General features: G+C 33.0%; 2 protein-coding genes across 2 annotated transcripts; one reads left to right on the plus strand and one right to left on the minus strand.

Annotated features, from left to right (window-relative positions):
• Positions 1–272: 272 nt before the first annotated feature.
• LOC137821280 (NAD(P)H dehydrogenase (quinone) FQR1) lies at positions 273–3254 on the plus strand. The gene is made up of 4 exons (XM_068625800.2): positions 273–337; positions 1199–1292; positions 2098–2360; positions 2764–3254. The coding sequence occupies exons 1-4, from the start codon at positions 315–317 to the stop codon at positions 3026–3028; spliced, it is 645 nt and encodes a 214-aa protein (XP_068481901.1). The 5' UTR covers positions 273–314; the 3' UTR covers positions 3029–3254.
• A 3573-nt stretch (positions 3255–6827) lies between these two features.
• On the minus strand, positions 6828–10995 carry LOC137825619 (transcription factor bHLH123). The gene is made up of 7 exons (XM_068631336.2): positions 10417–10995; positions 9360–9993; positions 8827–8931; positions 8584–8649; positions 8337–8402; positions 8195–8245; positions 6828–7690 (listed from the first exon to the last, which is right to left on the minus strand). Exons 1-7 carry the CDS (start codon positions 10743–10745, stop codon positions 7541–7543), a joined length of 1401 nt encoding a protein of 466 aa, XP_068487437.1. The 5' UTR covers positions 10746–10995; the 3' UTR covers positions 6828–7540.
• Positions 10996–17892: the final 6897 nt, after the last annotated feature.

Here is a 17892-nt window from a genome sequence, read left to right on the forward strand (position 1 = left end):
GCATTAATAAGCATATTAAACAAAGAATAACACCTTGTTAACTTTTATCAATAAACATTGACTTTCTGAGTTTTTCAATTCATTTTTCCTTTATTTTAGTGTTCTTCGAGAAATTGATGGGACTTGAAGAAAACAATTTTTTTAAAAGAACACCCAACCGTTAATCGTTTTAAATTCAACCAATAAATATGGATCCTTCTTGGCGCCATTTCAGTCACCAACTGTTAACTGTTCATTTTTCATTTCGCCAAGAAAGAATACTAAGACAACAAGAGGAGAAAGACAATCAGCAAAGTGACCTTGAACGATCATCAATGGCTGTCAAAGTTTATATTGTGTATGCTTGCCTTAGCCTTTGTTGTCTTCACCAATTGATTCTTTATACATGTGTGTGTTTTAATTATAACTAGTTAATCTTTATTCGTACCTGTTCAAACATGCATGAAGAATCATGATGCATGTTGAATGGTATTGCTCATTGGGTTTCTTTTACTTCTTCAACTGGTTATTAAATTTGAAGTATTTCAAATTTCAATGTTCTTTGAAAATCTTGGAGTCTAACTTTGAAAGATACGATGGATTCTTTCTCTGGCTCTATTTTTCCCTCTGTTCTGTAACGATACAATGGTTTGTTTGATCATTGCGGGTGTTTAGAGATTTTCCCTAGAACCCATGATGCCGGAATCTTATACTTTTTTATTTGCCCAACTTGTAAGAAAACTTGATCATTCTCTTGATGCATGTCTTTCCGAAGTATTCTACATCTTTTACATTTTCTATTTTCTACGATGAAAGCACATTTCAAAATTGTTATCTGGGTTTTAATTGGATATATATGGTAAATATATGCGTATGTGTGGGAGTGTGTGTATTCCCATACAAGACTTGCATGCAATAGAACTAGTATAATTGATATGAAGACTCTTTTTGTAGGTTTAGTTCATCTAAATTCTAAAATGATGCAATGATGCTTACATGTAATGCACAAGCAATTGTTGGGTTGATGTGTTTCTGTGCTTGTCACATAATATTCTAAATGCTGCTATAAGAGTAAATTAATTTCAACAATAATGTAAAACAGACCATTTGATACTTTCAGATCCTCATTATCTGATCTCAACCCTATCATGTGTGCCTCTATGGCATTGCCATGATGTTATTTGAGGTTTTTGATGTAATTTTTCTATTCGTTTGGCAGGTATTACTCAATGTATGGCCATGTTGAAAGACTAGCATGTGAAATATTTCTCGGGGCTAATTCTGTGAATGGTGTTGAGGCCACAATGTGGCAGGTATGTATCTTTGTTTCATTGATCACAATTCCTAATCCTGTCCGTTCTATTTAGTGTTGGCATAAAATTTCAAACACTAAGCAACTATGATTCCATACCTAAGCTTTATTCCTCTGTTCATCTATTGAACAGATAAATTCCATAAAAATAATCTTCATGTGTTAACCGGATTACAGTGTTTCTGCTTTACATTGATATATAGTTTTAAACTTCATATAATTGCTGCTGCCTTATGTTCAAACCATCACAAAGTTAGATTCAAACTTTCAGTTGGCTTGGTTCCTTCTCTATAGCTACATAGATATATTACAATGGTCCCCTTGCAAGAGGAGAGTCCATAGCCTTTTTACTTTTCCAATACATTCATGTTCTTAGTTTCGATATATATTTTAGTAAACATTTGGTTTAGGGCCAAAATCATATTTTGAGGACCCTGATGCTTGATTTAACCAAAAATTTGTGGCTGGCTTTTGTTTTTGGATGCTCATTTCTGTATGTTTAATGATTCATAATAAAAAGTTTAACGCCCTGATGCTTGATGAAACCAAAAAATTGTGACTGATTAATTTGGACACACATTTTATTAATATTCAATGAACCAAAACCAATTCTATCAAAATTTGAAACAAAGTCACGGAGTCTCCATTAATCATAGTATGAATAAGACCTTCCAAATTTGTTCTTGCTAAATTTATGCAAAATTAAGTTTTACATTATTTTTCTCGTAAGGGAAAAGTAAACATTTTGTTTTAATTTTGTGTAGAAAAACAAGGTGCAGTGGTGACTTTATTTAACCTATGAGCAGGTACCTGAGACGTTGACAGAAGAAGAGCTTGTTAGGGTGGGAGCACCACCCAAGAGTGATGTACCAATCATCAACCAAATGAAACTGCCTGAGGCAGATGGGTTTATCTTTGGCTTCCCATCAAGGTGTGGAATGATGGCTTCTCAGTTTATGGCTTTCCTAGATTCTACTCAATTTCTATGGATAGCGCAAATGCTTGCTCGCAAGCCTGCTGGAATCTTCTACAGCACCAGTTCCCAAGGTGGTGGACAAGAGACGGCACCGTAAGACCCCTCTATCTCAATCTCAATGTAATTTCATAATCAGTTCCTGTGATGACAGAAATAGTATCTATTATATTTGATGTCATATTTGAGTAGAGGAACAAAACATTGTATGATAAGTAAACATCCCTTAATGCAGACAATGAATTTTCAACCTTTTTCCCATTTCTATTTTCACCTGACATGAAAACAGAACCAATACTTTGTATATTGTGGAGCACATAACTTAGAAAATGTCAACTACTCAGAAAATTTCACCCTTCTAACAACACTTCAAAAGGGTTAATTCTTTGATAACTTGTAATATATGTTATCAATGATATATGTAGACTCACTTATTGAACAAATATCTTATCATTCATTATGCACTACTGAGATATGAAAACTGTGGAATCTATGACAGGCTTACTGCTATCACTCAGCTGGCTCATCATGGAATGATATTTGTTCCTATGGGATACACATTCGGTCCTGACATGTTTGAGATGAGCGAGGTGAAAGGTGGAAGTCCTTATGGTGCAGGAACTTACACTGGTGATGGCTCTAGAAAGCCAACAGAGCTTGAGTTGGAGCAAGCATTCCACCATGGGAAATATATTGCCAACATTACGAAGAAGTTCAAGGAAGATACTCATCCAATTTTTAATCTAGATAATAGAGGATATTGAGTTCTATTCTCTTTGCCTGCAATTTTACTCCTTTTTAGGAGAAAATTCTCTGTATTGAGTTTCATTTTTGTGTCAGACACTGTGCTGTGTTGAGTGATATTTGCTAATGTGAAGTTTAGCCTTTTCTTTCAATTTTAGGCTTAGAAAACACTTTTTCATTTGTTTTGTAATCCCCCTTTCATAGTTTGAGGAAATTAAACTAGTCTACAATATCTTTTACTGTGAACATAAAGCCACTTTATTTGTTCTACCTGTTGAAAAGATACCTACACAACAAACAAAACAAAGAAAAACTAAAATGAAAGTTATAGCCCCTATGCCAATAATTGGGATATGCATAATTTCAGCTCTACTGCTATAGGTTATTGGTTATATATATTCTATTCAAACGTTTCCCAAAACAAAACGAAATTGGTACATCAAATGGAAGAGGCAAAGCTAGTTTTATATGAAAAGGACAAACCCACTATACCATTCAGCATAACCTTCATGTGATTCATTACACATATTAGTGATGTCCCATAGTTTTATGTCTTTTTCATTATCTACCTAATAAAATGGCACCTTCTCCCTCATAATCTAGCAGATTCATTTTCGTTAATTATGACATCAGTTCCTCTCTGCATAGGTTCTCATCACGTGTGCTGTGTACTGGAAGTCCTTCCTAAACCTTCAAATATAGCCATTGTTTAACTTTTATATTCGACAATTAAAAAAAAAAAACTGTGGAAAAACTATGCAAAAACACCATCTCTATATAATTGAAACAATACTGATTAGACAGTCCATGCGACATAAGTAGGCAGCTGTCACAAAGAAGAGAAATATTCTGATACACATTGCTTTTTCTTTACCTTTGATATGAAAAAAAATCCAGTGTCATGTGATTCTCAAAGCTTTTTCGTATTCTTGTCCATTTTTTCCCTTCCTATCATTGGTTTGTGTCCAATTTTCTACTTCTAGCTTTGCGGCATCCTATTCTTCCGTTTCATAGCAAAAGTTGCCTACCCTCATATCTTTTCTCAACTAGCTAAACTAGCCACTCTCTTGAATTCCAGCAGCAAATTTTTCTCAATTTTTTTGTTTTCTCTTTTTCTAGATTCCAATGACGCGGTCCTTTTCAAACATGATGAAGTAGACCAGACATACACATGACTAGCTCAGAAAACTTGGAATGGAATCTACAGAAAAAGTTACTTGTGGCCTTGTAGTATAACTAGAGCATGTTTGGATTAGATTTTTTTTTTCAAACACTTTAGTTTGATTGATGGAAAAGGAACTGATTGAGTTACTGTTCAAGCATGTTTTGGTATCTAGATTATAATTTTAAAGTAGTTTCATTTTAGACTCTGAAAATGTAGGTTTTTTTATACTATCAAACTGTAATTATGTTTTTGGGTTTGTTTTTAGATATTTAGAGACTTGATTGGCTCTTCTTGGTCAACTTGTTATCTTTAACTCTCAAAGTCTGATTTTGTATAACTCAAGTCTGATTATGTATATGGGTTGGGCATCAAAGTGCTCCATTTTATTTAATTATTTTTTAAGCGATAAAAAAAAGGTAGAAATTGTGATTAGTATAATGTTTAAGTAAATTATTATTAAACTTAATAAACTTATCATGTATGCATGGTAGTTTCTGATTAAGACCACAACATAAAATTCTTTTAATCCTACTTTATTTGCTTGTTTTTACAAAGAAAACAATTTTTTTTATAATAGGTAATATGTCAAATAAAAATCATCTGTTTTAAAATAATTTTATACCATTTAAAAAAAAAACAAATCTGAGATATTAATATTTTTGAGAAAATTCAAACAAAATATACCATAAAATCACTTTTCATCGAACGTATACAATTACAAAGTTTGTTCATATAATCAATTATAGCAATCAATAATTGATTATATATCTGTTCTCAATTATTGAAATAATATTTTTTTCACCGTAGTTATGAGAAGAACTCATTGCTCTTCCTATGCTCAAGTGCTTATATAAATGGTAAACATGATTAGAGTAAAGAAGTGAAAGTTAAGCAAATGTATGTGTCAAGTGCTGCAATGGATGCCATAAAAAGTTGAGAAAAGGGATAGGAATTATGGAATCTATAGAAAATTGATATAGGCCCAAATAATTTGAAGATTCTATTCCTTCTCTCTTTTGGTCCATGTACTCTGGTATCTACGAAATTCATTGATTAGCAATCATGTTTTAGCATTATGCGACAGAAATTATTAAAAACAATGAAATAATATCTTATATCAGGTAAAGAACAAACCAGCTCCAAAATAATAAAAAAAAATACACATTATTATATCTCATGAGTGGCATATTCATGAGAAAAGGTTCTACATACTAAAGAAGATGCCCTTCAAAGGGTTAGAAAAAAGTATATTTAATTTACCAATTATTTAAAAAAAAATGTGCTCAATATACGGTTCATTATGTACCTTATTATATATAATTATTACTCCACTCTAATGCTATTGGAGAAGTATAAAGATGGTAACTTAATAAGAAAACAGTTATTGCTGGTCCCCTCCCATATCTCTTACTCACTTCTAACTTCTTCCAAACTATAACCTTTGTGCCAAATACTTTCCACAAAAACAAGGGAATAGTAGATTCCTCTCATCATTATCTTATGTAAATTAATACTGAATAAACTTTGGTTGATGATGAGATAACCCCTGAAAAAATGTAGTTAAATCATGTGTGACAGTTTCTCTAGTGAAGACAAATTTTTTGAAGAAAGCAATTAGACTAGTGTGGAGCCCCATGACAACTAGCTTTGTTAACACAATAATGGCTAATGCTTAAGTGCTTTATGTTTGAATTAGTTTATGTTCTGATCTTGCTAGAGAAGTTTGAGAGTGAGATTTGGTAAAGTAGTTTTCCATGGCCCAAGACAAAATAGTTTATAATACTCTCTGTCCAATAGGGTCCAAGTCATAACTAGTGGCAAAGGTTTCAAGATATGCCAATCTAATGAGTTTATAATTCTAATATTGTGTTATTATAATATGGCTTTCTATTGTGCCCTTATGAAATTTGTTTCTATTATGTCTCAATTTTCTTAATATAATTCACTGAAAAGAAGAACAGCATTTGACCTTATCCCCAACAACCTTTTCCATACATTGTATTAGACCTTATATCTATGTTTAAGAAAAAGAAAAAGAGAAACCCTCTCTCAACAACAACTACCCCTTAATAGTACTCATAAACTACTTATTTATCAACCAAAAAATAGTTCAACTTCAGAAATTAGTTTATTTTAAGGATATAATTAATTACTTTATTGCCATTTACTTTTTAAGAATTTTGAAAAGTAATAATTACCCTTTAAAATTAAACTTTAAGGAGGGATTGTTTTTATTATTATTATTATCTCAAATTTGTGTTTTTAAATAATCACACATGCTTAAAATAACTAATCAGTTTACATTATTTCTGATTAATAATATAGTAAAAAATTATTTATTTCATTCTCAAATAATTGAATTTGTTGCACAGTTTTTGTTCTGAGAAATAAAAAAGTGGCAATAATGACGTATGCACACGTCATTCTAAATCTGGACCATCTCCAGAACTTTGTGGAAGATGAAAACATTTGTGGGTTTTCTCTTCTTTTTACATGTGCTTCCAATAGAAGCCCCTCTATGTGACCATTCATTACAAAGCACAAAAGCATGTGTGCAAGCATCTCCAAGATATAGCTACATACATACATTTATATATATATATATATATATATATATATAAATGGAAAATGTAAAACATGTAATTTGAAGTGAATTTTGAAACAAAAACTGAAAGGGGTGGATGGGCCACCCTCTGACTTCCACTTACATATTCTTAAAGAAATAAACAAATCAAAAGTGAGATTTCCAATCAAATGACATATCCCACACACTCACTCACTCTTCTATATTTCAATGATTCCATCAAATTAGTTTTTTTTTCTTTTCCTTGAACTAAAGTAGCAGTCCCAGCTCTATGCACAAAATAACAAGAAGAAAAATTAACAAAAGCTCCTTTATCTTCCTCTAACAACAATTTTTCTATCTAAGCTTAGACCAAGAACTTCCCTATATTCTGCAACAGAAATCTTTTGTCACTCCTAATCCCCCTCCCCTGGTGTGCATACATAGTTCTTCAATTATTAATAAAACTTGTAACTATATATATATTGTGCTCCAATGGTCCCAAAAATTGGCCTCTTTCTTTCATCATTCTTCATGTATAGTTGGTCCACAATGACCCTTCTTATGAAGGTCATTTTCCCTCCTCATCCCTCTATATTCTTTTATTAATATCTTCAATTTTCCATCATCTCAGAAGAAGAACTAATTAACTGTGACTTTACACATACTTATGTGGCCTTCTCTTCTGCTTCTCTTTTCTTTCATCTTATCATTTCCAATTTGGCTAGGTTTCTTGATAAGACATTGTCCTAGTTGCTGAGGGTACTGCTTCCGTGCCACTTTTGCCACCCACTAATTACTTAGCTATCTGTAAGTTCCTCCAAATGTTGGTGTCCAATATTCAACTGTGGGTTCATGAGTCACTGGAAATGTACTAGAAACTGGCACCAAACATAGCCCTCGGCTTCTAAGATCTTGCTTTGGACCCTCACATTCCTTCGATTTACCAGAACTCTGAAACAAAATAAACGACAAACAACACACAACATTCTCAACATAAACCCTTCAAACTCAAACAAAATATCACCATTAACAAAGAATCCATCCACTCACATTTAAATTTCACGTAATTAATCTTCTTATATTCAAACCTTCTGTCTACTTCTATTTTCATAAAATTACAAAGATTAATCTAACTATAATACTACAAACTATCTATTTATAATTAAGTGTTAATAAACAGTCATAAGAAGAAAAAAAAATATTCATTTAACTTCTTCAAAAGCTCTACATGCTTTAAATTTATTTATTTATTTTTGTATATATATTTATATTTTTAGAGAATTTTATAAAAAACGGGATCTTAGTGGTGAATATAAGAATCATTGGAGGAATATATAGTATATTGAAATTCAATTCTTAACATAGGAAATGACGAAAGAAATTTGACGTAAAAAGATTCAGTTTCATTTGGAGGTATTTTGAAGAAAAGGAAATGTATAAATATACGTATAGTACCTGCTGATGGTGTATGGGAGCACCAGTTTTCATATAGGGAGTGCTTAAAACCTAAAAAATGAGAAAATAAATAAGATTTAAAATTTGGTGTATATATATATATGTATGTATATATATTAATGGGAGTTTTGATGGGACTTACGGTGACTTGTTCATGGAGGAATTTGATATATTCAATGGCTTCAGAGAGCACTGACGCTGTATCAGTCTGACACACACACACAACATTGCAAACAGATTTTAAAACTTCAAATCAATAAACAATATTAGTACAATCACACTTGCCATCATCTTTTTCTGCTTTCTTATATATCATAAATACTCACAAGAAATCATGGTCATCCACAAAAGATATTAGAAAAGAATAGATGATTTTATCAGAAGCTCACCTTTCCGAAAGGTGAAACCAATTGTTGGAGTGCAGTGATTCTGTCCCCCATCTTCTCTTTTCTCACCTAAGAACAACACAAGAGGTACACTACGGCTTCATATCCAATGTTTAAGGACTCAAAAACCCAAAAAATATGAGGAAAAAGTATGTGATAAAGAATAAATAAAGAGAGAAAAATTAAAGATAAAAAGGTTAAAGCTAGCTTCCCTTCATCTTAAAAGGTTACTTGCACTTATTGTACCTTAAAAGCTGGCAAAGGAGATGGGTTTTCGTTTCTGGGCCTTTTTGGTGCTGTTTCACTTCCACTTTTCTTCACCACACCCGAATCCCTAACTTCAGATATATTCTGCAAAACCATGCTCAATCAAATCGCCATTAACAACAAAATATTATCAACCCTAATAAAGATACAAACTTCATTCTTTATGTGTTTAATACTTAACCCAGAAAATACCACATTCTTTTCCAAATTCATCTCTACTAAAAAAATTCTGATCCTTGATTAAAGTAAAACATGTCATACTTTTTATGTAGACATTATTGTAGTTAAGCGTAAAAGACAAGAAAATTGAAAATAAGAGTATAATAAAACAAAAAGCTAAATAGATTTTTGGAGATTTAAAGTATATTAACGAATCATCATATATCATGGTGTTATGATCTACCAGGATCTGCATAGTGGTGAGGATTTTAAAGAGTTGGTAAGAAGTTTTAAGGTTAAACTTTATTACTGTGATATAGAACATATTGTGTAGGAAAAATGAAATGCAATACCTTTGATTGAACATCGAAATTTGATGGCGAAAAGGGTGGTTGCAAAGAGGGGATGAAGCTGGATCGAGCATCCTTCATAGAAGGCTCAGAATTAGCGTTCCAAAAGGGAGCGTTGTTAGTGAAATGCAACTGGTTATTGGGTGGTTGTTTTGGCGGTGAAGCTCTTAAGAACTGAGGCACCTTTGACCAAGAAGGAACTAACTCAATGTTTGAGCTTAATCCATAGGTTGTTGCCGAGTAAGGAAAATTCATGGGACGATTCTCAAAGGAAGCACTACCACCTTGGTGGGGTTGTTGGTTATTGTTCTCATGTCCCAAAAGTCCTTGCAATATTGAAGAAGGGTTACCCACATAATCCATCTGAAAAGTACAAGGCAAACCTTGGCTTGTGACAGTGCTGTCCCCAGAGCTGTATTGAGGACTGAACTGTGTTTGGTCCAAGGAGAAACCCCTCTTGAATTCATTGCTTGATGACTCCGCAGAGAACAACTTTTCTGGCCTCCAATGAACTTGTTGATGATGAGACAAGGCAATATTGTTATTCCCACTTTCTTGCTGAAAAGTGGTGCCTGGTGAGCTCAAATTCTCTTGCAACATCGACCTGAAACTGCCCTCCGAACCCTTCTCACCTCGCCTACATCAATCAAACATATACACACACAAAAGTTACAACTTAGCAAGGGTTTAGAAAAAGGGTTGCAACCATGATTTCAGCCACAACATCAAGGTTTTTGCTGTCGCCATGACTGCAAAATGATCACAATCATGGCTGCATCGGTCGCATTTTTCTACAATTTCACACAATACCAAAGATTGCAAAGAATTTGAAGCAACTGCGACGATGAACATGACACAATTTAAAACCTTTAAAACTCATTTTATTTTTCTTCTTCAATATTATTATTCCATTCTGGTAAGGTTAGAATGAAAGAAGGGAAAGAAAAACAGAATACGAAAGATCCAATAACTTTTTTCTTTCTCTTTATTTTATTTTTTCTGTACTACTTTTGAGTAGTATTGTTGTAGAAGTCTTTGTCTTGACACAGACTACACTTACAGCTGCAAAGATGCTTGATTCCAGTCCATGGCTTGGGACGAGAGGCCCAAGCCCATCATGTGCAAGTTGGGATGGTCATTGGTGGGATTTGTGGCTGTTGAGTCATGGTGTGGCTGAACTTGAAGCTGCTTCTGGTCATGGAAAACCACAGAGGAACCTCCTGAGGCAGAGTTATCCATGGAAGAAGACCTAGCCATGTCATGCTGCCAAGCATAGTTTCCCATGTTGGTTAGGCCCGAAGAAGAAGACTGTGTTTCCCCACTCTCAAACCTCACGTTTCTTGCTGATTCCCACCAGTTTCCACTCGCTTGAAACTGATCATCTGACATGGCTGAAACTTCTTCTGGTTCAGCCTTCACATAAACATGAAAGTGTTTGATAAAACTAAGGATGTTATGTATGTCAGTTTGTGTTGTTATAGAGAGTGTGAAGTGTGAGAGTAAGAGAAATGAATGAATGGAAAAGGGTTCGAAAGTTTGGAGTATTTATATTGGGAAGTGAAGGGAGAAAAATGGTTTGGTGAGGGAATGGGAACAGTGACAAAGAAAGAGGAATATGGTTGACGCTCTTTGACAATTCAGGAGCTGATTAGACAGTGGCATTAAATTAAAGCTTATTTTAAAATCAGAGTTTGGCTTATTCTTTATTATTATCATTCTGCACAATTTATCTTTTTCTTCACGTCTCCCTGCCGCCTAAAATACTCTTCTTTTTTTCTCAGTAAATATTCTGGAATTAAACCAATTTTTCGATTCCAACTGATTTTGCTAAAACAATTTTGTCATGAATTATTCCAAGAAATTATATCTGTTGTTATGATAAAAGTTTTAAACTGTTCAAAATATGTATATAAAATTTTGATTCATCATTGATTGTCATGAACATGAACAGATGTAAGAAAAATATATTGTCACTAATATATGAATTTATTAAATAATTGTTGCAATTGAATTGTCATTGTTTAATGTTTGAAATATTATTTTGTCTTAAAATATTAATTATCATTTAATGATACAATATGAATAAGGCTAACATAAATAAATATTTATGAACATAATTATATTTTGGATTTATAATAAATAATTTATATTGTAATATAAAGTTATTTTTCAGTTATTTATAATTTATTTTGAATAATATTAAAATTGAAGTAAGAAATAAAGATGAAAAAAAATAAAAATTATGTGTGTGTATATTTAAACATAAAAGGACAGTGATTTTGGGGACTAAGTAAATATTAAAGTTATGAAGTATAATTGAAAGGAAGAAAAAAAAAACTAAAAAAATTAAATTAATTAAATTAATTTTTTAATAAAATAAGAAAAAACTTTTAAAATCACTTTCATTTTGGAATAACTTTTAAACACAATGAAGATTAATATTTAAAATATAAAAGCATATTTTTAATTATAATCAATTTAACCACAATTAAGTCTATACATATGTTCGTTAGTATTTACAGATTTAATTATTAAAATTTAGTATGCCAAATTGAAATGAAAAAGAATTGATGAACTTGACCTAGCATAAATTTTCATATCAAAATTAATTGTTTGTTCTAAATAAAACATCAAGATTATCCTACGACTTATTATAATTCTAGATTATTAATTAAAAATGCTTACACAATCTGTGCACAACTTTTTTTTCTAATTTTATATTTTAAAAAACACATAATATTTTTCATTTAATTCAAAACTTAAAAATAATGTAAATTAAAAATAAATTAACTATCATAGTATTTATTAAAAAATGTCAAATCTTTTAACAAACACTAAATAATATATCATCCTCGTAAAGAGAAAGAAATATTGTTACCAATAGTTAAATGTAATCTTCAAAATTAATTAGAAGAAAAATATTTTTAATGTTTAAAAACACACTCCTAATATACTACTATAGTGTTTAATTTTTTTCATTTATCATTAACAATAATAATAACGATTTTTTTATGAGCAAATAATTACGAAATTTAGTTGTTACTATAACTTTATTCAATAGTGACAAAACTTTGTTTATAACTTGACATTAATATTTAGATTTGTCAAATATGTTGATTCGAGATTGGTTTCGTATAACGAGTTACTAAAAAAATATATATTCAATTGCTTTAATTCGTCTACTAAGTTAAAATTTTCTAACTTAATTCTTATAGGTTATGACTCACCTTTTCAGTTTTCATGCAATAACGAGAAGGTTACTTACCGTTGACAGTTAATTGAAATTATTGGAAGGTTACTTATCGTTCACAATTAATTGTTATTAAAGGAAGGTTATTTACCATTAATTGTTTTTATTATTGTTGTCTCCTATAATCACTATATATAGTGGTTTTTTGCAAGCAATGTAACACACAACAAACAGCAACACACACTTGCTTCTCTCTCCCTCTCTTTTCATATACTCTCTATTATTTCTTCTTTTGGGTGTAAGTGTTTAACCCATACAGAGAGAATTTGTTTTGGGGCTATTTATCTATTAGTCTGAGAGGAATTTATTGTACTCCCAGTACCATTATAGTGGAAGTTTTGGCTCTCTCACCGGTGGTTTTTTACCTCTACTTAAAGGGATTTTCCATCTAAAAATTCTAGTATCATTCTCATTTTTTCTGTTACTTTAATTTCTCATAATCTTTGGTTGAAAGTATCAAGCTTCCACACACGATATCCCTACAAATTGGCATCAGAGCTTTTTCGATAATTCAACCAGGATCTGTTGTTCAACAATGTCGAAATTCGATATTGAGAAATTTGATGGTAAAATCAGCTTTGCTATCTGTCGAGTCCAAATGCTAGTTGTTCTCACCCAGAATGGTTTAAAGAAAGTTCTGGCAGGTAAAATGACAAGGCCAACCACTATGACGGAGGAGTAGTGGGATGAGATGGATGAAAAGGCATTGTCTGCAATCCAGTTATGCTTGTCCCGTGAGGTGTTGTGTGAGGTCATCAACGAGAAAACTACAACAGGCATATGGAGTAAATTGGAGTCTTTATACATGACCAAAAGTCTTGCAAACAAACTCTGGTTAAAGGAGCGACTCTTTACACTCCGAATGTCCGAAGCTACTCCCATCCAATATCACCTTGATGAATTTAATTCCATCATAATTGATTTGGAAAATTTGGATGTTAAAATTGATGATGAGGATAAAGTCGTTCTACTTATTGTTTCTCTACCACCCTCGCATCGACAATTCAAAGAAATTATGTTATACGGTAATTATCTTACCTTAAGCTTTGATGATGTCAAGACTAATTTACTAGCCAAAGAAAAATTTGATACGCAAATTCATTCTGAAAGTTCTGATGAAGGATTAGTAGTTAGAGGGAGAAACCAAGAGAAAGGTAGGAACAATAAGTATAAATCTAGGTCAAAATCTAGAGGCAAGAACTCTAAATATTGTCGTTATTGTAAGAAAAAGGGACACGAGATCTCTGAATGTTATAAATTGAAAAATAAGCAAGATAGAGAAGATAAGGGAAATGGTAAACAACCAAAAAAATCTGCCGAAGCTAGTATTGTTGAAACTGAATCTGATGGGGATTGTTTTGTAGCTTACAACACTGAACAAAGGTCTAAAAATGAATGAATTCTTGATTCTGGTTGTACTTTTCACATGTCTCACAATAGAGACTGATTTACCACATATGAACCAGTTTATAATGGTCTTGTTTTAATGGGAAACGATGCTCAATGCAAAGTTGTTGGTGAAGGAACAATAAAAATCAAGACACATGATGGAATTGTTAGAACTTTAACAGGTGTCAGATATGTCCCTCAGTTGAAACGGAATCTCATTTCCTTAGGCACCCTTGAATCTCATGGGTGTAGATACTTAGCTGAAGGTGGAGTTTTAAAAGTGTCTAAAGGAGATCTTGTGTTACTAAATGCAATTCGATGTGATAGTTTGTATGTGTTGCAGGGTTCAACAGTTACAGGTTCTGCAGCTGTTGCCTCACCCAACTAAGATAACACCAAGTTGTGGCATACGAGATTAGGCCAGATGAGTGAGAAGGGAATTCTAATCCTTAAGAAGAAGGGTCACCTTAGTAACCACTGTACTGGAAAGGTTGATTTCTATGAACATTGCATTTTTGGTAAGCAGAAAAATGTTAGTTTTTCAAAAGCCATACACAGAACCAAAGGTACTTTGGATTATATTCATTCGGATCTTTGGGGTCCATCAAAAGTTCCCTCCAGAGATAAATGTCGTTATATGATGACAATTATTGATGATTTCTCACGAAAACTTTGGGTGTATTTTCTCAAACCTAAGAATGAAGCATTTTCCACTTTTAAAGAGTGGAAATTATTGATTGAGAATCAGACTGACAAGAAGATAAAGAGGCTAAGGACAGACAATGGCCTTGAGTTCTGTTTGAATGAATTCAATGATTTCTGCAAGAAGGAAGGCATTTCCAGACACTTCACCTTCCCAAGTACTCCACAACAGAACGGGGTTGCAGAAAGGATGAATAGAACTATCCTGGAGAGAGTTTGTTGCATGCTCTCCCATTCTGGTTTGAGCAAATCTTTTTGGGCTAAAGCAGCTTCAATCACATGTTATCTGATAAATCACTCTCCTAACAGATCAATTGATTGCAACATTCCAGAAGAAGTTTGTTCAGGTAACCCTGTTGATTATTCTAATCTTAAAATATTTGGTTGCCCTGCTTATTCTCATGTAAACGAGGGAAAATTAGAACCTCGTGCTTAAAAGTGCATTTTCTTGGGTTATGGCTCAGAGGTTAAAGGCTATCGTTTATATGACCCAGAATCTCATAAAGTAATTCACAGTTGAAATGTGACCTTTAATGAAAATGCTATGCTCTCTTCTGTAAAAGATACTATCATTTCCTCAATTGATATAGGTGACCAGGAATATGCTCGAGAGAAGTTGGAGTTTGAGATTAAAACACCCGCTCATGAGGAAAACGTTCCCAATTCCTCTAGTACTCAAGATGATCAAGTCACTGTTATTGATGGTACAAATGAACATTTGAGTCCACATGAGCAATGTCCACCTAAACGACGAGGGTTACAACAACCGTGGTCTATGGCTCAAGAACTTCCACAACAGAGACCAAGAAAACCAACTCAAAGATTAATTGCAGAATCTGCCAACATTGCTTATGCTTTAACTATTGCACAAGAGATGGGTGAAGAAGGTGAACCTAAGAATTACTCTGAAGCTATCTCTAGTGATGACTCAACAAAGTGGATTGCTGCTATGCAAGAAGAATTTGAAAGTCTTCTAAAAAATGAAACATGGGAATTGGTAAAGTTACCAGAAGGAAAACGAGTCATTAGTTGCAAGTGGATCTTTAAGAGAAAAGAAAGGATCCCTGGTGTTGAGAGTACAAGGAATAAAGCAAGATTTGTTGTAAGAGGTTTTGATCAAGAGAAAGGTATTGACTTTTATGAAGTATTTTCTCCTGTTGTTCGTCATACTTCAATACGTATATTACTTGCTTTAGTTGCCTTGTATGATTTGGAGTTGAAACAGTTAGATGTGAAAATTGCTTTTCTTCATGGTAATCTTGAGGAAGAGATTTACATCCAACAGCTTGAGGGGTTCGTTGTTCCTAGAAAGGAGAACCATGTATGTCGTTTGAAGAAATCTCTCTACGGCTTGAAGCAATCACCAAGACAATGGTAGAAGAGGTTTGATTCTTTCATGGTTGGACATGGCTACTCCAGAAGTAGCTATGATAATTGTGTCTATTTTCAAAAGACATCCGATGGGTCATTTATATACTTGTTGTTATATGTTGATGACATGTTGATTGCCGCAAGAGATAAATTTTTAGTTAACAAGTTAAAGGCCCAACTTAGTAGTGAATTTGATATGAAGAACTTAGGTCCTGCCAAGAAAATTTTAGGAATGGAGATCAACAGAGATCGTCAAACTGGAAAACTTTTCCTATCACAAAAGAAGTATGTTCTTAAGATGCTTGATAAATTTGGAATGCGAGATTGCAAAGCTGTTAATACTCCAATTGCCGCCCACTTCAAGTTATCATCAGATCAATGTCCAAAATCAGACGAGGACAAAAGGCGCATGTCACATGTCCCGTATTCAAATGCAATTGGAAGTCTCATGTATGTTATGGTATGTACTAGACCTGATTTAGCTTATGTTGTTAACAGGTTCATGCATAATCCAGGCAAGGAACACTGGGAAGCCGTTAAATGGATTCTTCGTTATCTGAAAGGTTCTCCAGATCTTGGTTTGGTATTTGATATAGAGTCGATCCTGGAGGAGCAATTGGCTATGTTGATGCTGACTATGGTGGTGATTTGGATCGGAGAAGGTCACTTTCAGCCTACATTTTTACCCTATGTGGGTCTGCTATTAGCTGGTATTCTTCACTTCAAGCCATTGCAGATTTGTCCACCACTGAAACAGAATATATCGCTGCTACAGAATGTTAGAATGTATGGCTTTAAACTAGAGGGGGGTGAATGGTTTAAAGAGGGTTTTCGCAAACTTTTTAGTCTAGAATGAAATTCCTTTAAGAAAACTTGATTCAAAATTCAGTTTTCCAAAAACACAAAGCAATTTAGCACAGCACCTGAAAAACAATCAGTTGTTTCGCATAAACAATCGATTGTTTATACCAGTTCACAAATATAAACTGAAATTAAAGAGTTCAAGGGATAGAGAGATTGCACACTCAGGTTTATACTAGTTCACTCTTAAACCAAAAGTTACATCTAGTCTTCCTAGAAACCACTGGGGAATCCACTAAGCAATCAACCCTAGATTACTTACAACACCACCAAAGAAGTGACATTGATCCCCTCAAGACACACACTTCCTTTGGCTTAGCACAAACACTACCAAGAATGTTGGTCTTGACAACCTCAAGAGCACACAACACTTCTCAGCTTCACACACAGAGTTTTCTCAAAGTACAAAAGGATTACACTTGTTACAGAATGATCTGAAATCAATACAAGATGAAAATCCTATTCTACACTCTCTTGATCAAAGCAATCTCAAAGCAAACTTCAACTCTTCAAAAGAAAAATCAGTGAAAAACTCAAATCTGTTTTTCTTTGATTAAAACTCAATTCTTGTTTGTTACATAATCTGAACAAACTATTTATTACTTTCAAAGACTGATCAAAGCATTTAAAACTGTAGCGTATTCAGTTATAAAATCATTTAAAGCTCAATCAAAGCAGAAAACAGTTTTCTGTTATGGTCCCAAAACAAACAATCGGTTGAATGCTCGAATCAATCGGTTGTTTTGGTTTGACAACAAGTCAACCATTAAAAACAGTTTTCAACCTTTCTAAAAACACCTAAGTATAAAACAATCGGTTGTTTCGACAAAACAACAGGTTGTTTTTCACTTAGTTTGAAAAACACTTTCAATTAAAAGGTTTGAGAATGCTTAAGCTTTGGATTCAATCAAGAATATTTACACAGATAATCTACCCCAGATCCTATTCTAAAACACCTCAGCA

This window comes from Phaseolus vulgaris, chromosome 11, assembly GCF_051622355.1.
Source record: "Phaseolus vulgaris cultivar YP4 chromosome 11, ASM5162235v1, whole genome shotgun sequence".
Lineage (NCBI taxonomy): Eukaryota > Viridiplantae > Streptophyta > Magnoliopsida > Fabales > Fabaceae > Phaseolus > Phaseolus vulgaris.

Excerpts from the sequence above, each read along its gene's own strand:
- LOC137821280 (XM_068625800.2), top strand. The coding sequence starts at position 315 with ATGGCTGTCAAAGTTTATATTGT. Across the intron at positions 338-1,198 it reads GCTGTCAAAGTTTATATTGT|GTATTACTCAATGTATGGCC; the intron begins GTATGCTTGCCT and ends TTCGTTTGGCAG. Across the intron at positions 2,361-2,763 it reads GGTGGACAAGAGACGGCACC|GCTTACTGCTATCACTCAGC; the intron begins GTAAGACCCCTC and ends AATCTATGACAG.
- LOC137825619 (XM_068631336.2), bottom strand. The coding sequence starts at position 10,745 with ATGTCAGATGATCAGTTTCAAGCGAGTGGAAACTGGTGGGAATCAGCA. Across the intron at positions 9,994-10,416 it reads AATCAAGCATCTTTGCAGCT|GCGAGGTGAGAAGGGTTCGG; the intron begins GTAAGTGTAGTC and ends TGATTGATGTAG. Across the intron at positions 8,246-8,336 it reads TCCTCCATGAACAAGTCACC|GTTTTAAGCACTCCCTATAT; the intron begins GTAAGTCCCATC and ends CTCATTTTTTAG.